Source organism: Mustela putorius, unplaced genomic scaffold (assembly GCF_011764305.1).
Source record: "Mustela putorius furo isolate JIRA1106 unplaced genomic scaffold, ASM1176430v1.1 tig00000765_pilon_pilon_pilon, whole genome shotgun sequence".
Classification (NCBI taxonomy): domain Eukaryota; kingdom Metazoa; phylum Chordata; class Mammalia; order Carnivora; family Mustelidae; genus Mustela; species Mustela putorius.
The window spans coordinates 984782-1008831 of NW_025421470.1; the positions used below are offsets into that span (position 1 = coordinate 984782).

At 67.0% G+C, this 24050-nt stretch overlaps 1 protein-coding gene across 1 annotated transcript in view; it reads right to left on the reverse strand.

The window, feature by feature from the left end:
- Positions 1–1006: 1006 nt before the first annotated feature.
- The window catches only part of COL18A1 (collagen type XVIII alpha 1 chain), a 45551-nt gene continuing 22507 nt past the window's right edge, over positions 1007–24050 (reverse strand). The window contains 37 exon segments of the mRNA XM_013061331.2: positions 1007–1418; positions 1633–1748; positions 2038–2235; positions 2492–2728; positions 3563–3595; positions 4124–4252; positions 4677–4750; positions 4834–4926; positions 4929–4986; positions 5550–5672; positions 5891–5934; positions 8768–8830; positions 9232–9274; positions 9765–9833; positions 10734–10808; positions 11066–11119; positions 11300–11326; positions 12051–12125; positions 12327–12389; positions 12641–12667; positions 12831–12860; positions 13518–13607; positions 13871–13906; positions 14231–14302; positions 14932–14967; positions 15756–15782; positions 16870–16932; positions 17393–17524; positions 18598–18624; positions 19314–19376; positions 19840–19998; positions 20112–20165; positions 20530–20616; positions 20699–20761; positions 21060–21086; positions 21408–21512; positions 21772–21842. Coding sequence (XP_012916785.2) covers positions 1205–1418; positions 1633–1748; positions 2038–2235; positions 2492–2728; positions 3563–3595; positions 4124–4252; positions 4677–4750; positions 4834–4926; positions 4929–4986; positions 5550–5672; positions 5891–5934; positions 8768–8830; positions 9232–9274; positions 9765–9833; positions 10734–10808; positions 11066–11119; positions 11300–11326; positions 12051–12125; positions 12327–12389; positions 12641–12667; positions 12831–12860; positions 13518–13607; positions 13871–13906; positions 14231–14302; positions 14932–14967; positions 15756–15782; positions 16870–16932; positions 17393–17524; positions 18598–18624; positions 19314–19376; positions 19840–19998; positions 20112–20165; positions 20530–20616; positions 20699–20761; positions 21060–21086; positions 21408–21512; positions 21772–21842 — 2957 coding nt within the window. The 3' untranslated portion in view covers positions 1007–1204.

Sequence of the window (24050 nt, forward strand, 5' to 3'; positions counted from 1 at the left end):
TTTCTTTTAAGATTGTATTTATTTTGCGAGAGAGAGAGCACAAGCAGGGTTGGTGCTGGGGTGGGGGGTGGCGTGAACAGAGGGGCAGAAGCAGACGCCTTGCGGAGCAGAGAGCCGGACGTGATGCAGGGCTCGGTCCCAGGACCCCGAGATCATGACCTGAGCTGAAGGCAGATGATTATTGAACTCCGCGTCCTGCAGAGACGAACCTGGGACTCTGGCCCTGAGCCAGCAGGCTGGGGTTCCGGCCGCGGACGAGGGGACGGGGAGTGGGTGTGGGCCTGGTTGGGCTCCAGGAGGTGAAGCCAGGCCAACTTCTGCTTTAGGAAGCCTTGTCCCAGGAAAGGAGCACTGGGCATGGGGTGGCCCCCGGACGGGACGCTACTGTCCCTGGGGTGTGGTCCTCTCAAAACTCAGCATGGGGGCGTCTGGCTGGCTCAGTCATTAGAGCTCCTGATCCCAGCGTCATGAGCTTTGTCATGAGCTTCGGCCCCACCTTGGGGATGGAGATGGCTTAAAAGAAACTTCCTGAAGGCGCTGGCTGGGCCGAGCTCCATGCTGGGTGTGATCTCATGGGTCTTATGGGCAACCGGGGTGGCACGGAGAGCTGAGTGGGGTTGGGATAATGGCCGGAGCCTGGGGGCCCTAGGGAGACTGGAATCAGCAGCGGGGGGGGAGGTGCTGATTTTGGGAAACTGCCCTGGCCTGGGGGTGGCCGGGGTGAGGTGGCCCCACACTGTGCCCGTGGCCTGAGCCGCCCTGGCAGCTCCCAGCGGGGGAGGGAGGGCCTGCTACAGCTGCAGCCCCCGGGGCGGCCCAGAGAGGGAGGGAGGCCAGCAGGAGTCAGCACCTGCGGGGGCCACAGAGGGCCCCAGGGCGTGCACCCCCGTAGTGAGTTCCCTTGCCGGGGACAGGGTCTACTCCCGGTCTGACTGGGCCGAGAAGCTGGGGCCCTGCGTGAGGAGGCGCGGTGGGGGGTGCGAGAGAGTCCTGGCACCAGGCTTCGTTTTAAACTTTTTAAAAAATACACTCTTTGGCTTCCTTTTATTTCTTGAGGGTTACATTACACGGGAGCCATACAAGAAAGTGTCCCGGCTGGGTCCCCACCCTGGGGGGAGGGGTGCTCCTGTGCCTGGCGCTTCTCCCGCCTCCTGGCCTCCCAGCGGGCAGTCCGTCCGTCCGTCCGTCCGAGCCGGCGGAGTCCCTACTTGGAGGAGGAGGTCATGAAGCTGTTCTCGATGCAGAGCACGATGAAGGCCTGCTGGCAGCTCGCGGTCTTCTGCTCCAGCAGCCGGCCGGCCAGCAGGGAAGACGCCTGGCCCGCGGCGCCCGCGGCCTCCGTCCGCCACGCCTCGCAGTAGCTGTCGGTCAGCCGGCGCCCGCTGGGGTCTGAGCCGTGCCACACGCTCTTCTGGGGCCTGCGGGACGCCGCAGCCGTCAGCCCCGGGCCAGGGCCCCAGACCGGGTCCTGGCTACTCAGGGCAAAGCGCGTGCTTCCCAAAGGTGCCTCGTGTTGGCTGGATGAGGGGCCCGTGGGGGGGCGCAGAGCTGGCTGTCCTTGGTCCCTGGGGGTCCACCTCCCAGACCACACCCCTGCTGCCTCTGCTGGGGGGCGCAGCCCGGGGAGCCTACCAGGCCGGGTGCTGCAGGACGTCTCTGCCGTCGAAAGAGAAGATGCGGGCCCCAGGCTTCAGCTGGCCCTCGGAGCCCGAGAACAAGGCCTCCCAGCTGGGGAACAGCTCCTCATCCTGGGAGGGAAGCGCACTGGGCCTTATTCCCTCCCTGGAGATGTCCTGCCAGAGGCGGCCGCCTCCACGGCCCCCTCCCCTGCAAGGCCCCCTCCCCCGCCCGGACCCCATCTGGCCCTGAGGAGCACACAGTGGTGGGCAGAGGCCGAGGTGTGGGGGCCGTCGAGCCCCCCAGGAGCATTTCCAAGCCTGAGCTCCAAGGAGGCTGCACACGCAGGCCTGGCTCTGCAGCTCAGGGGGTCCGGCCCTGTGGGAGGCTCTGGGGGGCCCCCAGGGCAGCCGCACTCACCCTGAGGTTGACAATGGGCACACCGGTGCGGTCGGCTCGGCGCACCACGCTGTAGAGGTCCTGCAGCCGTGAGGACAGGAAGGCGCGGAAGGTGCCGGGCAGCCCGGCAGCGCGCGCCTGCTGGAAGCACTGGAAGTCGGCCCCGCGGATGCCGCGCAGGCCGCCCGGCTGGGGGCTGTTCAGGGCCACCAGGTGCAGCTGCAGGGTGCAGAGCCGCGGGGTCAGCAGCCAGCCGTTTCGCAGGGCCTGATTGTGCCCCGTGCTGGGGGTCCCGGGGTCCAGAGCGGCCACTGCCAGCCGCCACCCCCGCCTAGCGCTCTGGCAAGTCGCTGTCCTTTCCTCCACCAGGGACAGCCAGAGGGCAGGTCCCAGGCCTAGAGAACCCCTCCCCCCCGCCCGGCAGCCCCGGCAGTCCCTGTGGGCCGAGGGCTGGCGTCCACACGGGGTCGCTCACCACCGGCTGGTAGTCCTGGTGGGTGTGGCTGTGGGTGGGCCCGCCGGTGGGGCGAGCCGGCTGGAAGTGCCGGTAGGAGCCGTGGTGTGGGGCCCCAGGGTAGGGCTGCGGGTCCGGCAGACGTGGGGGGCTGGCCAGGATGTCATCTGCCCGCCAGGGCCGCACCGTGGAGTGGGTGAGCTCCCGTCGGGGGTATGGGTTGCCCGCAGGGGGCTGCAAGGCGGCCACCTCGTTGTCCTGCAGACAGAGAGGCGGTGGCAAGGGCCCGGTGCTCCTGCCTGGACGGGCTGAGCGGCAGCTGCCTGTCTGGGACCCGCTTCGTCTGCACCCTGGCGCGTGGGGAGCTGCATGGTGGACCCACTGGCCCTGGGCTGCCCTGGAGAGTTAGGGCGGGAGTCCGGCCAGCCTGATGCCGGCAGTGGTACCTGGGCCTGTGCTCAAGGTCAGGACCACATCCCTGGCCTTCCAGCCTGTCCTCACCCCTGCACAGACACCCCAGCTCTCCGTCTCCAACCCTGTTCCACCACCTCAGAGAGGTGACCCGCACCCCATCCAATCCCCAGCAGCACCGGAGGCCTCCTGATGCACCACAGTCTGCCTCGGCCTGTATCCCAGTGCCCTATGACCGGGTCCCCGCGCTCACGTTCTAGAATCACGTAAATCGCCCGTTCCCCGCCATCTTCACCTCCTGTCCCCCTGCCCGTGAGCTCCACGGGGCCCGGGCCTGCGCGTCCCTGTGCCTGGCATATAGGAGGGCCCAGGACCAGGCTGAATGAATGAATGGATTCGGGAGTGGACCCGCTGGGCTCTGAGCGGACAGACCGGTGGAACCTGGGACACACACCCCCTAAGGCAGCCTCGGCCCCAGGCCGTTGGAGAAGAGCCACATCGGCAGGAAACCCAAGTATCTTGGACCCCCCCAGGGGTCCATCTCTGAGCCTGGCACCCTTGGAGGGTGGTGAGTGTGGCCTGAAGGTAGGCAGCCTCGTGGTCTGTGCACCCCTCCCACACCCCGCACCCCAGGGCCCCGGAGCCGCCGCCGTTGGCTGTGGAGAGGAGACGGCTCCTTACCGTCCCGCGTGGGAGTGGCGTCCGTGCCTCCAGCTGGAAGAAAATGCAGGGGTTACCCCACCGACCCCCAATGCCTGGCACCCCACCCTCCCCGGCAGCGCCTGGCACACACCACCTTCCATGCGTTTACTTTCCCAAGTGGGAGAGGAGGCGCCCAGGGAGCTCTATCAGTGAAGCATCTGCCTTGGCTGGGGTCATGATCCCGGGGTCTGGGATCGAGCCCCGCGCCGGGCTCCCTGCTCAGCACAGAGCCTGCTTCTTCCTTCCCCCCCGCCCCCCGCCCCCGCGCATGCTCATTCTCTCAAATAAATAAAAATCTTAAAAAAATAAATAAATAAACGGGAGGATCACTTCTCCGTGAACCCTAAACTCCAAAAAACAGTCCACTCGTTAAAAGAGTAAAGAAACGTCCAGAAGAACGCCGTCTGTCACCCGCCCCATGAGGCATCCGCGGCTCAGACCTGCCCCTCGCGCATGGTCCCCCGAACCCTACCGCACCGCAGGCCGGCCAGGGACGCGCTCTGCACCCCCCCACCCCGGCCGTGCGTGCGAGAAACTCACCAGGACCTTCCGCAGCCCGCCGCGGACCCGGACGTACAGCTCCTCCCTCTCGGCCACGAAGATGAGCCAGCCCTCCGGCACCTCAGGCACCTTGTCCAGCATGGTCTGGTACGTGGCCCAGATCCTCACCTGCCGGGAGCCCGACCTGGTGGGTCCCCATCCCACGCAGGCAGCATCTGCACTCGTGGGGGTGGGGGCCATCCCGCAGGCTCACGTGCCTCCCTTTCTCCCCGAGGCTGGTCCCTGAGAAGGCGCTGTGGGCCGGGGAGGCCCCCCGCGGGGAGGGCTGGACCCCGAGTCCTCACGCTCCCCATGAGCTCTCCAGGGGCTTCCAGGGGCCTCTTCCCGGCTGGACCCCCGAGTGCCCTGCTGCCCCTAGGCTCCCGCTTCTGCTTCGGAAACCACGTCTAGAGGCTGTGGTGCCTTTGCCATGGGGACAAACCTGGGCCCAGCACTGGGGGCCTCTGAAAGCCCACCCACAGTCGTCAAAGGGAAGGGTGGCCGGACAGGCTGGGGCGGGGAGCATCTGACCAGACACTGAGAGGACCCTTACCCCGGAGGACGTGCCCATGGTTCCAGGGGGCCCGGGGGGCCCAGGTGGGCCCGGGGGGCCGGGAACGCTGATGGCTGTAGGAGAGAAACCAGAGATGGAGCTCGTGGCCCCGGCTGGACCGGTGGGAGCCCAGGCCCCCATCCCCTGCCAGACTTACTTTGCCGGTAAGGGCCAGGAAAGGAAGGGGGCCCTGGGGGACCCGGGGGTCCAGGGGGCCCAGGGGGTCCCTGACGCCCCTCGTGGCCGATGCAGGGGGTCCCTGAGGTCCAGGTGGGCCAGGCTGGCCCCGAATGCTCTCTCCCTTGGGACCCTAGTTGGGGGGGTGGGGGGGTCAACAAAACAGGAGGCAGGAAAGCCTGAGGGGCGGGGCTGCATTTTCCAAGAGGTCCTGCAGGGAGCAGCTCGGAGCACCCCTGCCTCCCTCCCCGCCTCCTCCCTTCCCATGCCACAGGGCCTGGGAAACCTGGCTTCCCACACCGCGCGTCCTCCACGGGGACGAGATCTCAGAAGACAGACGGAGAGGCAGCCCCCTACAGCCTTCCTTCCCCATCCGTCCCCCGGGCAGAAGCTGTGGTCTGGGCTCCCTGGAGCCTTTTAGGGCGGATGGTCCCACAGGAAAGATCAGTGCCAGCGGGAGAGCAGGCGTGAAGGCCTGGGTGAGGGTCCCTCGTGCCCCTGCCCCCCGGCTGGCGGGAGGTGCGCCCAGGCCCCGCCCCCCCACCCCGAGAGTGGGGATGAGAACTGGAGGGGAGAGCTGGCGGGCACAGCCTGCGGGCCTCGCGGGCGTTCATGGCCGAGCGGCACCTGCCGCAGCTCCGGCCCAGGACCCCGGGGCCCTGAACGCCGGCACGGGCCCGGGGAGCCCAGACTTACCGGGATCCCAGGGTAGCCTGGCGGGCCGGGGGGGCCGGGCACACTTGAGCCGAAGAATCCACCACCCCCGGGCTCACCCCGTTCGCCCTTCGGCCCAGGGTCCCCTCGGTCCCCCTTCTCCCCCTGTGGATGGAAACGCTGGTCTGAGACGGCCCGGCTGCCACCACCGGCGTGGGGGCAGGGCTGACCCCAGGAGGCTGGCGTGAGCGAGGTGAGGCAGCAGAAGCTTCCGGAGCCCGGGTCTGGGTTCTGACGTCAGACCCAGGTCTGACGGACGGGTCCCTGCACTGCCCGAACCCTGCGGAACGCGAGGCGCGGGGGGGCGGGCAGGTGTCACCCACCTTCATTTCAGCCTCCAGCGGGAGGAGGTCCAACGGGAACTGCCCTGCAGGAGAGAAGTGGGGAGGGGCCTCGGTGAGCCCCTCGGCAGCGCCGCCCCCACCTGCGTCTTCCTTCCTCGCCTTTAGAATTTCTGTTTCTGGGGGGATTCCTGGCGGCTTGGCCTGGTGCCCGGAACCCCTGCCCAGAACCCCCCTCGTGGGAGCCACCGTCCTGACCCCGTTCTCCAAATGACACGTTTTTAGAATTTCTTTTTGTTTACAAGAGGTCGTTGATTTTTGTAAAGTCTCCTCCTGACAGCAGTAAATCGACCAATTTAAGGCTTTATCTGCACGTCTTTTCAGATGGTCGATGTTCAAACAGGGTTTTCTGTAAAAATGGCAGTTTTATTCCTTCTTTTCTAAAATCACGCAGCAGAGATTCCGCTCCCCTGCTTCCCGCCGAGCTGGGGCCCACTTGGTGGCCAGGGCCAGAGGTCAGAGGGTCAGAGGCCCGGCACCCCCCAGGAGGGCAGCCCTGCAGGCTCCCCCCGCCCGCGGCCCTTCTGCGCTCCGTCTGGTAGGGGGCACGCCAGCACCAGGGTCTTCTCCTCGGCCTGATCTGCATCTTCTGGTCTCAGCTCTTCCCCAAGGTCACTTTGCTCCTGTCCTCAGACTTCTAGAGCCGGGGCTGAGACACCGGTGCCGTGTGGGGCTGTGACGTCCTGAGCCATTGAGACACAGCGGCTGGGTGAACCCTGGGGGCTGGGGCCAGGGTGGGGCCCCCTCGGGTGGGAGGCCCTCTGGGGTCCTGCTGCCCCGGGGCCCACGGTGGCCACAGATGAGGGCAGGGAGCCCCTCACCGCCTTCCATTCCAGTGTGTCTGCGCCCGTGTGCTTTCTCCGCATCTGGAATGTGCGGCCCCAATGGGGGCTTCCGGCTCGCTCGTGCCCCACGTGGGCACGTGGGGTGCAGACTGGGCCCCAGAGGACCCTGTGGTCGCCGGGCGGGGACCTGCCCAGCGGTAACCTGCCGTCAGCCGCTCCATCTCCTGCCCAAGCTGCTCTTCCGTGTGCGGTCCCATCGCTCGCCAGGAGCCCCACACCCCCCGTGATGACTGCAGTCCCGCCCAGACCTGCTCTTGACTTCGCGAAGGCATGTTGCCGGGCCCAGAAATCTGGGATTGCTGTGTTTTCCTGGGGGGCGTCCCCCTTTATCGACGTGAACAGTTTCTTAGAATTTCTGGCAACGTTTCCTGCCTCAAGATAGACCCGCACAACCTCTTTCTCTCTCTCTCTCACACACACACACACACAATGCGATTGTACGTGCGGGCGCTAGTGCGCACACACATATCGATGCACACATGCGGGCGCATGCACATGCACACAGAGGCACTTGGCACGCGCACACACAGGCAGACTCGCGCACACACAGGCAGACTCGCGCACACACAGGCACTCGCAGCTGCACACGCACACACGAGCGCACAGAGGTGCACACGGGCCTCCTCGTCCTCCCGCGGTCCGCAGGCGTGTCCTCGCTGCCGAGTGTCTCGGCCGAGCGGCGTGCGGTCTGGTTCGCACCGGCCGCCGGTTTGTCCTGTGACTGCCGTAGCCGCCGTCCTCACGGTCGGTGCAGCAACTGCTTTCACCTTCCGCCTGCTCCTCCCGCCTCCTTCTAGGAGCCCGTCGCTCTGTTCCTTCTCCCTCCTCTCCGGCCTTCTCCCGGGTGCAGGTGTCCCCGGGGCGGGCTTCCCGCGTGTCCGCTTCGGCGACGCGCTCCTGCTGCGCTCTCCGCTCGTCCCTGAGCCGGGAAGGCGCGGCCCGGCTTGAGTCTGGCGTGGCCGAGGGCCCCCTGCTCCCGGCGGCGTCTCTTCCCTCAGCAACGTGTACCGCCGGCGTCACCTCCGTCTCCCAGAAGGCCCCACGGTCCTGCCAGGGCTGGTCGTGGCACAGCCTCGTGGCTGCTGCTTCTTGACCCCGAGGGGCGTCTCACGGTTTCGCGGCCTTTCCACCTCCTGGAGCCTCTTTGGCGTCTCTCTGCTCGCCAGGAGTCTGGTCGTGACGGTCGTGTGAAGGACTCCTGGAGTCTCTCCGCAGTCTGGGAAAACCCTTGGCGCCTTCACATGCTCTCCTGCCGGTGCCCGCGCCCCCGCAGCCCTGCCCCCTGGCTCGGCGCGGACCTCCCCTCCCCTCGCTCCCTCGCCCGTCCCGCGCAGAGTCCTCGGGTCCGGCTCTCCCTTCCAGAATGGAGGCCCCTCGCCTCCCCCTGCTGGAACACCGTGGCCTGGGTCTGGGCACAGCTGGGCTCCCGGGGCCTGCCTCGCCCGCCATGTGCCCTCCCTCTTGCGTTCTGGTCTGCTCTGGCCATTTTGTTCTCCTGCTCAGCCTCATTAAGCCCTAGTCTCTGCAAGCTCCAGCAGCCCTTGGGGGAAACCTGGGGTTTCCCCTCCGACCTGCCCTCACTCTGGGCTGCAGCCCCCTCCATGGAGGTCCTGGCGGGCCACCCTGTAGTCGGCACCACCTGGGGCTGGGGACCCGGCGCTCTGGCTTCCGGTCTGCCGGCTCCCGCCGTTCACGGTGCTATTCTGGGTTTCATTCAGGAGAAGAGTCTGGCAGAGGGTTCTCGCGCCCCCAACCGCGCCCCAACCCCGGAACAGTCCGGCCGATGAGGGCTCCCACACGCCATCCCGGGACCCCAACACGCTGGGCCCAGCCCTGACCCTCAGCCCTGCTGCCAGGCCACCCCGGTGCCCCGCACCCAGAACCAGCACCACAGGTCCTGTCCGGCCCCGCCAGCCCGGGAGGGGCTTCTTCCAGCAGGCGGGCAGCCGGGTCAGCACAGGCACAGCGGTGTCGGGGGACCTCCCTGGCCCAAGGCCACCCAGAGCACCCTCACCTGGTGGTCCTGGAGGGCCCACGTCTCCTTTGTCACCCTTGGGTCCAGAAGGCCCCTGGAGCCCTGGAGGGACAGAGGTGCCCGCACCCGTCATGGTGTGTGTGACGAAGCCCTCCGGCCCAGCATACCGGGCCCCGCACCACCGGCAGCTGCGTCACTTGGATCTGGGACACCTCAGGGCAAGAGCTCCCCCCAAGGCTGCCCCCGGGGACCCCACCCTCCTGCGGGTGTGTGCCCACGGACCGCAGGCAGGGCCGGGAGCCAGTGCAGGCCGTGCTGTGTCTGCTCCTGACGTGCCTGGAAGGCCAGCCTGGGAGGACCCAGGAGGCCCTGCCGGGCGGCTGTGACTGATCTGGATTAGACGCCCAGACTTCCTGCTGCTCCGGGAGCAGAGTGTCCCTGGGCGCTCCGTGTCCTGCAAGGGGCCACCGCCCACCCTCCCCTGAGACCCCGGGCGTCCTCACCTGGCAATCCTGGGGCTCCAGGGCGGCCGGACTCCGTAAAGGCCTGCAGAGAGGCTGCCAGTGAGGGAGGGAGTCTACGAGCGGAGCCGGCCCCCACGCAGGCCCCCCGAACCCAGAGGCCCCACCCTCCTCGAGGACCCACGGACGCTCCCGGCAGGCAGGGAGGAGAAGGGAGAAGAAACCAGGCTTAGGGGTCGGAAGCCCTGCTCGTGATGGGATCTGGCCCTGCGGGTCACTTCATGTGGCTGAACCTCATAAAACAGCGTGTGTGTCCCTCCAGGACCCCGGGGCTGGAGCCCCAGGCTCCCAGATCCAGGAGCCCCCCTGCCCTTCCCCAGCCCTCCTGCCCCAGGGAGGGGCCTGCCAGGCAGGTGGGCCTGGGTCCCAACCAGCCAACCCCTCTGCCAGAAATTGTTAGAACCCTCCCTGGGGGTCAGCCCTCCCTGGGGGTCGAACCACACCATCCTGGGGGTGGGCCTCGGTTGGGCCTGTGAGGAGGGAGAGGGGAGAACTCGGTAAGCGGGGGAACTCACGTTGCTGTCATAGATGGGGACCCCAGGAGGCCCTGGGGGCCCCGGAGGCCCTGGGGGACCAGGTGGACCCTGCGCGGGGAGAAGAGCTCTGTCAGTCACGTTCCCGCCAGGCCCGGGAGGGGCCAGAGGGGCAGATGTGGGCAGGAGCATTTCTAGAAGGCTCAGGGGAATCAGAAAACTGAACGTGGAAAGCACAGAATCAGGAAGCGTCCGGTCTGCTCTGCCGCTGGGGGGGTCCCTGGGCACAGAGCGGCCTCTCTCAGAACATCCCTTGGGGACACGTGGAGAGGGCAACAGGACTGGACGGGGGCGTGCACCCCAAGGCGGAGTCCGTGTGTTTCCAGGCTCAAGGGGCAGCCCCAGAGGCCCGCGCCAGAGGCCGAGCTTGGGTAGGAACTTTCGCTACTCGTGCATGTAGGAGCCGGCGTCGCCCGGCAGCCCGAGACAAGGGCTTCTTCGGCAAGTGGCCGGTGTCCTGGACCATGTGCGTCAGGAGAGACCAGGGATGGGTGAGGTGATGCGCCGTCCCCGCCTGCCTGTGGTCACCCCTGTGACCCCGCCCGTACCCCTGCCTTGGGGCCGGACTTCCAGGAACAAAGTCACCCAGGGCTCCAGGCAGCTGGCTGGGCGCCTGGCCGTGAGGTCGTGAGCGGGTCCTGCATCTGCAGGCAGAGACAATCACAAACGCCTGAACTACCGAAGAAAACCCCGCTCGGAAGCCAACGGAGGTGCTGAGGGTCACGCCACGTGTGGGGCGAAGGGAAGCCACCACGGGCGGGGGCGCGTTTTGAAGCAGCCGTGCCCTCTGAGAGCTACGCGGGGTCTCTGCCTGGCAGCGTGGGCGGGCATGTGCGTGCGTGTGGGGACCCTGTGTCCGCGGTGGGGACCTGGTGCCAGCGGGGTCACAGTGCAGGGAACCCCCTGCGGCCCTCAGGGTTCCAGACACGCCGTTCCTCGGGGGACACTCACCCTCACACCGAAGCCGACACTGGCGTGTCCCGGCTCCCCCTTCTCCCCCTTCAATCCGTTCATCCCGGGGCGACCCTGCGGCAGAGCACGGGGTTGGGGGCCGCAGGCGCTGCCTCCCACCCGGCCTCGCCCGCTCTCGGTTCCCACCCATGATCTCCCCGGGAGCCAGACGCTCGGTCCCAGCCACCCATAAGCTGGGCGTCGCGGTCTTCGTCCTGGAGACAGATGTCCTCATGCAGGGACGGTCCCCGGGGCAGGGCACTGGGAGGGCCCGGGGTCCTCTCCCCTCCCCCACGCTGCCCACATGCCGCATGGAATCCCCAGGTCCTTACCGGCCGCCCGGGGAAGCCAATCTCTCCCTTGTGACCCGGCCGCCCGTAGGGACCCTGCAGAAAGGAGCAGCCGCCCTCCAGGTGAGCAGAGACCAGCCCCGGCTGTGGCCTCCTGCCGGCCCCTGCCCCGACGTTTGACAGGTATAGCTGGTCTGCTCCGGCCGTGACCGGCGCCTTCGGGGCCTGCATGTTCTCGGACATGCGTGTTCGCTGGGGGTGGGGGGGGCTACTCACCGGGGGTCCTCGGAAGCCAGGCTCTCCCTGAACGGAAAACCAGAGGCACCGTCAGACGGCAGCGGGTCGCCCCCCAACCCGGCCTCGCTCTCGGGGCTGTGACAACACCAGGGAGGCAGGATGCGGCAGAGGCAGCCGCTCTGGGCGTGGACGAGCCCACCTGGGGGCCGCAGAGTTCTCTGGGCCCGGAGGTCCAAGGTCCCACAGCCAGAGGGCCTTTGGGGTCCCTGTAGGGCTGCCCTCCACGGCCACCAAATCCAGACTCAGCTACCCCCCCGAGACCCTCAGAGCCTGTCTGGGGGTGGCGGACCTGGCGCACAGCCCCCTCCACCCCCTCGGAGCCTCTTGAGGAGGAGGGCTGGGAGCCCACGGCAGCGGCAGCCGCTGAGGGACGGCCACAGCCTCAGGGCAGGGCGTCTCCCTCAGGGGAGGCCTGGGCTGGACACTCCCCACCCTCCCGAGAGTCGCCAGCCCGTCTGCAGGGTAGGCTCAGCCGACGCAGGGGAGAATCAGGACCGGTGGTGGCCAGGCTGGGCATGCCAGGCTCTGCAGGACCTCGAGGTCCTTCCCAGTGCGGCTGTGACTGAGGGACAGACAGGAGGGGCCCAGGCTATGGAAGTCCCTGGAACCCTGCTCAGGAGCGGCTCTCAGGGGGAGGCAGGAACTGGCCCCTCTCGGGCCCTTCCACAGCCCCTGGCAACGCCCCTCCCCGGCCTGGTTGAAGGTGGGTGGTCTCAGGGACCCAACTCACCTTGGCCCCTTTCTGGCCGGGCGCCAGCATGCTGCCATCGTGGCTGAAGACCGGGCCGGGCTCGCCCTTCTCACCCTGGAACAGCGCGGGGGACAGGCATGAGGCTGGCTCTGGGGAAGGGGGGGTCCTTGACCCCCAGGCCCCAGAGTGTGGTGAGTGGGGGCCTCCCCCGCCGGGGCTCTGGGGTGGGGGAGCCCCCGTGCTCCTGGCCACAGGTCATGTGTCCACCCCTCCAGGGGCATGGTGGGGGCGGTCCCTGGCACCGGGGCCTCTCACCTTGGGTCCCGGGAGGCCCTGCTGGCCTTTTGAGCCCACATCTCCCTTCGGCCCAGCTGGTCCCTGTGGGGACACAGACAGGAATGAAGGCCACGTGCAGAGCCTGGCCCACCACGGCTGCCTCCTGGTCGGGCCGGAGTCAGGCGGAGGATGGCCCGTGACACCTTGCCGAGAACCCCACCCCAAGCCTCCACTCTGGTCCTGGGGGGCTTCTGCTCAGGACCCAGAAGGTTCCTCAGCTTTGCGGGCACCCTCCACCACTGGGCTTGCCAGGGGTCCCCGGCTGGTGCAGGACAGAGAGAGAGTCCACTTACGGGAAAACCCGCGAACCCTGGCCGGCCCTGCGGAAGAGGGGGACAGGTCAGCGCAGGGGGCGGAGTGCGAGGCGGGTCAGCACTGGTCGGGGGATGGGTCAGCGCGGCGGGGGTGGGGGTGGGGGGTGCGGAGGGGTGCAGGGCGGCACACGGACGCGGGCCGCAGTTCCCACCAGGACAGCACACGCACCTCGGGTCCAGGCACGCCGGCCAGCACTCTCTGTCCACACGCCGGAGAAACACGGAACCCAGGAAGGAAGGAAGAGACGTGTGTGTGACAAAAGTCCACTCCTCTTACGGGAGCCACAGAACCGCACAGAGACGCCGTGCAAGAAAAACTGCCTTCGGTCGTCCTCCAGGCATTGGCCTCGAGGTCCCACGGATCAGAGGGGAAGCCACGTGCTGGGAGCCTGCCCCGCACCGGAGAACCTTCCGGAGACCCTGGGGCCCGGGGCCAGTCCCCCTCCTCCATACTGGGCCTGGGGCTGGGGCAGAGCCGCCAGCGTCGGCAGGCTCGGGGCCAGGGACCCCGACGGGGAGGCCCTGCAAGGCCTGGTGGGAGAGGCCTTGTTCCGCCTCGATCTTCCGCTACAGAACCTCCGTTTCTCTCTGGACACACAGCCCCGTATTTTTCTCCTCTTAGATAATGTAGAAGCATCACCGGAATGAGACACAGTCACGGGTTCTGAATAGAACCGACAGACCGAAAACCCTGGCGTCTTTGGGGGTTGCCCTGGGTGGGGAGAGCCGACAGGTCCCCCCACAGGGTCCGGGTTGGGGCTGCACCGGCTGTAGCCAGTGCTGGGTGTGGGGGCAGAGTGGCGGCCCCTGCCAGGCCTTGGAAAGGGCTCTCGGAAAGCGGCTTCAGCGTCCTTACATCCTGCTCCGACAGGTAGACGACAGGCCCCGGGGGTCCGGGGGGTCCGGGGAGGCCGGGCTGTCCCACTCCGTCCCTCCCTGGTTCGCCCTGGAAGAGAAAGCTTGTGTCCAGCACTTAGATTGCTTGCGGGGGTCTCTGGACGGGACCCGCATGCCCACCGGGTGTGAGGAGGTGCCTGGGGCCGGGGCCCTGAGAGCCCCCCAGCCCAGCAGGGCAGGTTCCAAGCCAGGACCCCAGACTTGAGGGGTTTGCCCCAAGTCTCTGAGGCCACGCAGGTGGCAGGGGGCAGGGACAGCCCCAAGGCCTGGACATGCACCTGCTCTGCCCGGGGAGCCTGAGCCCCAACTCACTTTCTCTCCCTGGGTCCCTTTTTCTCCTTTGGGTCCCTGCAGCGATGAAAAGGAAACGGGTCAGAACCGGACCCACCGGACCTCCCTCCCTGGAGACCCCAGAGCCCCAGCACGGGCTGAGTGAAGGTGTGGAGAGTTCTTCCTTCCTGGGGAAGGGGGTGAGCCAGGCCAGCCCACGGCCCATGGACCCAGGGTCTGTGCCCCTCGGGGTACAGAGAAGTGGTCAGGAACCCCCAGAGACCATATCGAGGCTCTGGCTTTATCAGAGTAGCTCCTGCAGGACGGTCCCCCCATCGCTGTCCTGGGGAGCCACTCACCCGGGGGACGGTCCCCCCATCGCTGTCCTGGGGAGCCACTCACCTGGGCTCCAGCTGTGCCCTCTCTGCCAGGGAGGCCGGGGAACCCAGGAGGGCCGTCAGCCCCAACTTCTCCCTGTATCCAACACAGGGAGAGACGAATGTCAGCCCACCCCCCCAGCAAACCCTGGGGTCGGGCTGAGAAAGCCAGGGCTTCTGCAGGTCACCAGCTCACACCCCCGAGGGCGATTCAGCCCAATGGGCCCCCGGCGTCCTGCTTAGGAGCCCCAAGGGGCCGAGAAGAGGAGGGACCGGGGTTGGACAGGCTCGTGTGGTTCCCAGGAGTCACACCTGAGAGCGCGGAGGAAGCCTGTCCTGCCTGGGGGGGGGGGGGTTGTGTCCTGGCATGTCAGGGCGCAGGTGTCCTGGGGCAGGGATGTCCTGGGGTGTCAGGGGGCAGGTGTCCCGGACAGGGGTGACCTGGGGGGGTCATGATCCTGGGGTGCTCTTGGAGTTGCCCTGGGGGTGGGTGCCCTTGGGACAATCCTGGACTCTAAGGAAGGAAGGCTGAGGCCAGACAACACAAGGAAGGACCAGAGGAAGAATGACCCTGGGTCTGGCCTTGAAGGTCACTGCATGCAAACCTCATCCTTAGTCCCTTGGCTCCAAGGGGACAGGTGGTGGGGCGATGGGGCCCCTCCCCGCTCCAACTGGGGCTGGTAAAGATCCCTGACTTCCTGAACCCGAGAAAAGGCTCTTCCTTACCTTGGCGCCTGGCGGTCCGGTTAGTCCGGGATCCCCCTAGAGTGGGAGAAGGGGCCCGTGAGTGCGGAGCACGGCAGCCCAGCCCCATGGCGGCGTCGACTCTCTCCTTCCTCCAGGCGGGAGGGAGGGCCCATGTCGCGGGGGGCCTCTCACGGACCCCTCAGGCCTGCCCCATCCAGAGCGGAGGGGCCCGGGGGCTGCGGGGAGCCGTGCGGGCACTGCGAGCTAACGCACACGGCCCTAGACTATTCCGGAAGCTGGGCCGTCTGTTTGCTCTAAGGAGCGGCTCCATTTTTAAGAAAGCGAGAAACGGTCTTTCCAAAACGCAACCTTCTGAGACATCCCAAAGTTTGGCAAATCAAAGCAAAACCTTCTAAAACAACATCCATCAGAGGAACATTACAGAACATCCTAGACTGGACCCCCGTAGGCCCTCAAACCCGTATGTTTGGGGGGGCATGGCATACCCGTGGGGGGCCCTCCTAGGGATCCCCCCCGGCCCCCCGTGGGGAGGGGTGGGGGCTGGTGGGGAGCAGAGAGTAGAGCAGGGCGGTGGGAAGGGTCCCAGGGCTTTCACGCCACTGCCCCAGAGTCTGGGAGGTGTGGGGGGCAGGTTCCTTCACCTCCCCAGGTCGGCAAGCACCCTCAGATGTGCAAAGGCAGGGACGCGCAGCTTTGGAAGGGTGCCTCCCACCCCCGACAGGGAAGCTCGGGGTGGGTGGTGAGGACCGTCCCGTCCCGTCAAGGCTTCCCGTAGTTCACCGATCGCCCAGGGTGAACTCTTGCTACTCCCCTAGTGCGGAGGGAGGGGTGTGCTCACTGACCTTGACCCCGGGCGGGCCGGCGGGACCCTGTGGGACCGAGAAGGAAAGCAGCCTGAGGTCCTGCAGGGAGGGGCTTCCTCCCACAGGGGCGGGCAGCCCTGGGCAGTCCCAGGAGCGACGCCTGTTCTGGGCACCAGCTGGACCTCTCAGGCAGCCCACGGGAGACCGGGGCGGGTGAGCCTGGTGCCCTCCACGGGTGATGGCCACCGTTTGATGGGAGTGATGGGTCAGCGCCTTCGAGCAGATGGGCCGCCACCCTTGGTCCTGCCCCAGGCACGGGCTGCCCAGCTTTGCTGTGACCCCCAGGGTCTCCGTGCCCTCCACGGTCATGAAACAGCTCTGCTGACCCCTCCAGGGTCGAGGGCACTGAATCTGTGTACTCTGGTCGAGGACCCATGCCCCTGAGACCTCGCGGCCGCCTCTCGGCGGGTCCTCTGCCCTCAGGTCACAGCAGGAATGACCTGTCACCACTTGGATCACATCCACGGGAGGCCCAGGCAGCTAACTGAGCCAAGACCAGGAGCTTCTGTCACGTAAAAGACACCAAATTAAAGGGCAAACAGCTCACCAGGGGATTCCTTTCCGCCAAGAGGAGATTCTCCATAATGTTGCCAGCGGCTCACCCTCGCCAGGTGGGGTCCATAGCTGAAGGGCCTCAGGCACTCCGTGGCCATGACCGAGGCACTGCCCACCCCCAGGTCACAGGTGCCCCTCACCTGTGCTAAGTCCTGGGCCTTCCAGGGCACCAGCAGCTCCAGCGAAACCCAGGCCCGACCCGCACAAATGTCAACAGCAGAACGAGGTGGGATTTCACGGGAACGTGCCCACGTTCACTGAGAAAATTCTAGTCCGGTCAAAAGTTGATGACGTCCCCAAGTCGGAGCCATACAGAGGCCGGAGGACCCGGAAAGAGCCGTCTTTCAGGGCGGACTGTGCCCCCCCCCGTCCACTCACTGCACCACTGGGGCACCTTCCCACGCGCAGAGTCCGCTCCTGTCCTAAGGGCCCGATGTGGATGGTGCCAGGAGCCAGCGGCCTTGCTGGGTGCCACTCGGGGGCTGGGCCCAGGGACGCCCCCTCCCCAAGAGCCGAGCGAGCCCCGCGAGGACAGTACCTGAGGCCCGCTGGCTCCTTGAGCCGTCGACCAGAAGGGTGCCCCGGAGCCTTCCATGTCATCCTGCGGAGAGCACAGGAGGGACGCCTGGGCTGGGGTCTCTTACAGGAACAGCCCCCTCCTCGAGCCAGACACTGGCACAGACTCGGCCGTAGCTGAGTGGGGTGGGCTCAGGGCCGATGAGAAGCAGCAGGGACCCCGCTGGGCCCGGGCAGCCCTCCTGCGCACGTGCCGGGGGCCGGGCTGTCTGACGGGGTCTGGTTTCCGCTCTCGTCCTGCGGAGCAGCCTTCCCGCAGCGCGTACCAGACACGGTCCCTGAGCAGGGACCACACGAGGAAACGGGCAGCGGCTCCTTCCCACGGCCCACGGGTCCACCGGGTGGCACCGTCTAGGCGCTGCCACGGTCGGGAGTCAGGCAGGGCTATAAATAGCCTGCGCCCGGGGCTCGGACGGGGCTGGAGACACCGCCAGTCGGGGTGTGGTGCCCGGGGGTGTCTGGGGGCGGCAGCCACTGGTACTCACAAACCCTGCGGCGAGTCCTGGTCCTGGTGGCCCGGGGGGACCGGGGGGCCCTGGTGGTCCGGCTGGTCCGGGGGCTCCTGCCAAGCCATTCTCCCCAGGAGCGCCAGCGGGGCCGGGGTCACCCTTGTCTCCCTGCACAGGTGGGGAGACAGGATGTTCCCAGATGTTCCCACCTCCGGCTGAGCCCTGAGAAGCCGAGGCCTCCCCGGGACCCCCACTTTCCTCGCGTGCTCTTTAACCCCCCCGAGGAGCCCACCCGAGAGCAGACGTCGGACGAGCACACCTGGCAGCCCCCGTTCCTGCTCTGACTCTGGGAGCCGACCGAAACCACGCGGGCGACCGGGAGGGCGGCCTGGAGGCCTCGGGCAGAAGCCGGTACCCCGCTGGCGCCCAGCCAGACTCTCCCGCGTCCCCGCCAGTCTGGGCGTGGCCACACCGCCTCGGTCTCTCCGGTGTCACGGGAGTGGAAGCGATGTGCACCCCTGGGACCCACGGGACGTACAGACGGAAGGAGCCGGGGTCCCCGAACGATCGCAATGAAGGAGCCAGGGCCCCGCGACCGGACGCCTGACCCTGACCGTGAGCAAGACACCAGCTACCGGCTGCGCAGAGAAGTGGACACAGCGAGGCGAGGCCGGGACACCCGCGGACGCACACGCGGAGACCCTCCCTCCAGGTCGGGGCGTGGGGGGCGCGGGGCGGAGGGGTGCGGAGGGCCGTGGCGGGCCGGTGAGGGACGGCTCCCCGAAGCAGTGACGCAGCGGGGGCCTTCGGGGCCCAGAGCACGCGGTGGGGGGTGGGCGTGCAGGAGCCGCTGGGATGCCTCTGAGGGTGCCTGGGTCCCAAGGGCCCGGTGCCTCCCAGCGTGCGAGCAGGGAAGGGGAGTGGGGAGCCGAGGCAGGGGGCTCCCCTGCAGAGGGCTGGGCTCAGGGCAGGGGCCGTCCTGAGGCCAGTTTAACAAAGAGTCAGAGTTCTGACGTATAGCACCCCCTGACCTGAGGGCCGACCTCAGCAGAATCATGAACTCTGCTTCCCTGGTTTTACTCTTCCTGCTTTCCGGTCCCATCAGACCAGCTCGTCTGGTACCTCCCACCTTCGGGAAGCTTCTGTGTTAACGTCTGTGCTCGAGCGTCCCCGCCCGCGCTGACCTCTCCCGTTTGTTTTCCCAGCGCCCCCCCAGCCGACAGCGGCCGGCTCATCCGTACCTTAGGTCCCGGGGCGCCCGCGTCGCCCTGCAGGAGAGAGACGACAATCACTCGAAGCAGAAGATGACAGCCGACGCGGGGGAAGCAAACGGATTCGCTCATTCCCTCCCGACCCACAAGGTCACCGACACTGAGCCGACTCGTCCTGCGCGGCGCCCGGGAGACGGGCTCGCGCGCTCTGGGGGAGCCCCTGGCCCAGCACACCTGCGGGGCTGCCGTCCCCACCCCGTTCCAGGCGGGACGAGGCTCGACGGGGGGGGGGGGTGTGATGGTGGCCGCCCCAGGGGGAGAGCCCCTCTAGCCCAGCTGTCCCCACGGTGCGGGCCCCGAGCACAGCGGGTCACAGACCGCGCCCCTGCTCAGCCCCATGCTGCCGGGCGCTCATAGTAGGGTCGCACCGAAGACGGCCGGCATCCCCACCCTGGAAACCCAAACCAAAATTAAAACCTGAGACAGAACTTCCAAATCAAGTGTCAGTCTCACTCAAAACCCCAACCCCCTTAGCCTGCTCGTTTCCGTAGGAAACACTAGGCCCGGCGTCCTGAATTTTTGCGTTGTTCTCGGCCAACTCCGGAGGCCGCCGGCCCCCACTGGCAGATCCCCGGCAGCTTTGACAGATGGCGGACGGTGGCCGCACGCTGGCGTAAGGCCACCTGCCCTGTGTGGCCGCCTTTGTGGTGTTTCCTCTGCGCGCAGGTCAACGCCCCCAGACTTACGGGGCTGCCTTTCTGGCCCGTCTTCCCCGGTCCCCCGTCTCTTCCTGGAGGGCCTGGCGGTCCCTGGGGGACAAAAGCAGAGTGTGGGGCCAGACGGAACTCAGTCGCGGAGAAAGATTCATGGGTTCGTGGATGACTCTCTGGGCGTGGGCTCTCCTCGGAAGCCAGGCCTCGGGACTTTCCCCCGAAGGGCCAGATCGCAGCGCGCCAGAGACCCTGCCCGTGGCTCGCAGGCCGCACACAGCGGGCGCAGTTTTTACATTTCTTTCCTCTCCTCTGCTTTTGTTGGAGTTGCTCGAATACGGGAGGGGCAGGGGGTGGTCACCGCACGGGGCGGCGTGCCAGGGTCGGGAGCTGCCGAGCAGATGCCCCAGGACGCACACCTGGTTCCCGTGGCCCAACCAACCACAGTGGTCCCACGTGTGGCATCGCTGGCTGCCTAGGCCCCTCCTTCCGTGGACTCAGGGGTAGGACTAGGCCAAGCCCAGGTGGGGACAAGACAGGAGGGGCAGGAGGCAGGCCTTACCGGGGTGCCAGGAAGCCCAGGGGGCCCGTTCCGCCCGGGCACACCAGGGAGGCCGGCGGGTCCTGGCACGTCTGAGCTGTTCATCCCGAAGCGGCCTGGCTCTCCGGGCAGGCCTGGGACGCCTGGGGGCCCCGGGGGGCCGGGGTAGCCTCTGGGGCCCTGCACATGGAGAACCACGGGGTGGTCACGGCTCACGGCCCCTGCCAAGGGACGGCCCCCACCCCCACGGGATCCACGTGCCCACGGAGCCGGCAGAACCTGGGGACACTCACCCGGAGGCTCTCCAGGTCTCCGCCGAACCCGGAGCCCTCCATGTCGATGAAGGTCTGAGGGAGAGAGCCCAGAGACATGTCGTCGGGAGCCCAGGCCCTCCCAGCCGGCCGTCCCCTTGCCTGAGGTCAGTGGGTAGGGGCTTGCCCTGGCCTGATACTCCCCGTGAGCCCTGCCCACGCGGCCCACAGTCGGGAGGATGCAGTGAGAAGCCACAGCAGGAAGGGCCGCAGCCTGGCAGGCCCCACGGACCCCTACTCCCCGCAGCCCAGAAGGCAGGGGCCGACCCCCAGGCTTGGACACCCTCTTGGGAAGTGGGTGAGTCTGAAGAAGGTGTTACAGAGCCAAGCCGGGAAGAGGGTCTCTCGTCCTGGGGCTGCAGATGGGCCCGTGCTGGAAGGGACCAGAGCCGCAACTCACCAGCTTGTCATGCCTGAAGGAGGGTCCTGGTGGCCCTGGAGGCCCTTGGGGTCCTGGAGGTCCTCTCGGCCCGACCCCAGGGTCCCCCTGGGTAAAAGATAGCAGTTACGTCAGGGTGCATGGCCCTCGCTGCCATCAGGGCTGGGGAGCCGGGGGCCCTGACCCTCACCTTCTCGCCCTTGGGGCCCGCGTCTCCCGGGGTCCCGGGGAAGCCCTGTGGCCCAGGGTCGCCCTGGAAAACAAAGACCAGCAGCTCGGTCAGGGAGCGGGCCCTTTGCTGTCGCAGACAGGCGGCCGGGCAGACAGCTGAGCCGGGCGGAGCCGCCGGAGGAGGAACACGTAACTGTGTATTTTTTAATCAACAGCTAGACTTGTATTTTCTTGACAAAAATTAAGCTGAATTTTCAAAATGGCTTCATTTTTGAAATCTCTGTGCTGAGCGGAGTTGAGAGAGCGCCACAGGCACAAAGCCTGCCGGTCTCACACCCACGTGACAGATGCAGCCCGCTCTGCAGGAAGGGCCAACTCACCGGTGTCCCGTCTTCACCGGGATCCCCCTGGAACGAGCGAGAGAACCGTGAGCCCCAGACAGCGACCCCCCGTGTCCCCACACCGATCTGAACACGGACCTGGAGCCCCGCACCCCAAGCCCCATGGAAGGGCCAGGGGTGGACCCGGAGAGCCTCCCTCCCCACACGCTGTGGGCTGGCCCTGCCGGCGGTCGCCCCCGGCCTCCTGGCACAGGGAGGATGTGCCCTCGAGGTCAGGGCTAGCCCGAGGTCGCCCTCCCGGGACCTACTGGCTGGCCACACCCCTCCTAGCTGTCCCCTCCTGCCCAGGCCCATCACCCCGGCCCGGCCCAGCGCAGGTCGACTCACTGGCTCGCCGTCTCTTCCAGGGATGCCATCCTTCCCTGGTGGCCCTGGGGGGCCAGGAGGGCACTGCGGCCCGGGAACAGGCTCAGGGCTCCGCGCGGCAGGACCCTGGGGGTGAAGAAGCGAGGGCATAGGCTGAGGGGCCCACGGCCACACCCTGCACAGTCCCGGAGACATGCACAGGACACACAGTGGGTGCTGGCGCCAGCCGGGCCGGCCACGCGCTCCTAGCACTGCGAGGGCCACAGGGGCCCCTGGGTGCAGCCCCAGGACAAGGACGGAAGACGCAGTGTGGCCCCAGCAGCTGTGCCGGAAACCCCGTGCATGCTAGAAGCACCGCCCACCGCAGTCAGGGAAGGGGCCTCACCTCTTCCAGGCCGCCCCCGAGGCTCCAAACGCTCCCTGCGGTGACCAGATCCAAGGTGGGGAGGGTCCGAGCTGGGGGAGCAGAGGTGGCCGTCACACCCGGAGCACGGCCCGGCGGCACGTGGGGCTCACGGCCCGACCCAGGCTGCCTGCGGTCCTGGGACGCGGCCTGCCTGGAGCCCAGCTGTGTCCCCGACACATCGACGCGTGTGCACACGCACACACTCACCCCGCACACACAGTTCCTGTGCACATGCGCACACTTGCACACGCTCGCACACGTGCGCACACACACGTGCACTGTCCTGCACTCATGTGCACACACGTTATTCCTTCCCTTGCCGAACCCTAACGCTTGCTGCGTGCATCGCAGCCCTTCCTCTAGATGCCACACTCCCCCCGAGCTCGGGGACGCCGTCCTGCGCCAAGCGGTCACGTCAGGACGTCTCGTGCTGTTACACACGGTGACTGAACAGCTCGGACCAAAGCGCCTCCACTGGCCCCACGCCATCCTCTGCAGCTTCTTCCTGGGCACGGTGGACGGGGGACGTGCCAGGACCCCAGGAAATGAGCTGCCCGTGGGCCAAGTCTGGCCAGATGGGCCGCTGGCCTGCCTCAGGAGGGCCTGGAGCTGCAGACGTTTCCACAGAGCTCCGGGGCAACAACACCAGGCAGACCAGAGACCCCAGAGCACCGGCCCCCGAGACACCAGCCGCCGGCTCGCCCTGCTGATGCCAAGACAGGCTCAGGATGGGCACCTTCCCCTTTGTGACTGACAAGGAATCTGGGGGATGCACTAAGGCTGCTCCCCCAAACCTTCATCCACTGGGGTCCGCACTCCCAGGCCCATTTGTCGAGGGAGGTTGGGAGGAACATTCTTCCCCTGCGGGGGAGGGGGATGGGTGCTCTGGCGGGTTCGCAGGCAGCGTGTGGGGACCACAGGGGATCTGAGGCCCTGCAGCTAACCAAGGACAGGTGCCCACGCCTCCACCCCCACAGCACAGCTCTGCAGGACCCTGTCCTGCGTTCAGAGGGAATCTGAGCCGTGTCCACACTCCACGGTGTGGGTTGCCAGCTGGAGCCCTTGACCACAGCCCCTGACCACCCTGCCAGTGCTCCTGGATGGCCCTGAGCCCCGCAGACTGGCCGTCACACATAGCCCACTGCAGACCCCCACGGGGCGCCGGTCGGCGCAGGAGGGCAGCCTCTTCCCGTGGCAGACGGCACGGCGTGCGAACCTCTGCGGCCTGTGTGCCCAACACTGGCACGATCAAAGGCAAATGTAAGATCTCGGCCTCAGCGAGCGTTGAAACAGCAGCGTCTCATTGAAGGAAAACAAAGGAGAGAAACCGTGTTTGGGTGGCGCGGATCCGCCAGGCTGCCCGTTCCCCTCCGGGACCGGCCACGGGGCCAGAGACGTTCCGGCCGACGGTCCCGCTGGCCGTCCGTGCAGAAAAGACAAACGGAGTCTGAAACACACAGGAAATGCTAAGGCCGTAAAAACCAGAGCAGCTTCCCAAAGAGACAGCGAATCTGGACATCACGCGACATCATCTCAAGACAGTACAAAGCTCTGGGAATCAGGACGGTGTGGCCAGACGGACTCACGGAACAGCACGGGAGTCTAGGGACAGACGCATACACGGGGACCTGATTTCCAACAGGGCAACATCGCAGCTCAGCAGGAGACAGGGCAGGGGAGGGCACAGAGTTCCCGGGAAGGGAGCTGAGAACCGTGCTTTATGCCAAATACCAAACTGAACTCAAAGCAGGTCGCAGAGGAAAATGCAAAGCCTGGGACCATGACCCTGACCAGAACACGTCGGAAACTTCGTGGTCTTGGGCTGGGCCGACTTCCCGGACACAGCAACAGAGCTGAGATCCATGAATGAACGGGTTGATAAATGGAGTTTCGTCTAAACTCATAACGGACCCATTCTGCTCTTCTAGTGACACTATTAACAAAAGGAAGAGTAAACCCCAGACTGGAAAATTATTCAGAGAACGGACGCCTGGCGGGGGCAAGCCAGCCCGAGTGCAAAAACTCCCGACGCTCGGGGACGGGAAAGCAGCAGCCCGCGAAGATCAGGACGGATTCCTTCCTGAAGACAACGCGTGAACGGCACAGGAGCCCGTGGAAAGGGGCTCAACAGCGCCAGTCACGGGGACCGGCTGGGCACGAGCGGCCCGGAGCACCTGCCACAATGGGCATGACGGAGGGTGGCCATGCCCAGTGCCGCCCAGGAGTGGCGGGGGCGGCGTCTGCAGCCGCTGCCTTGG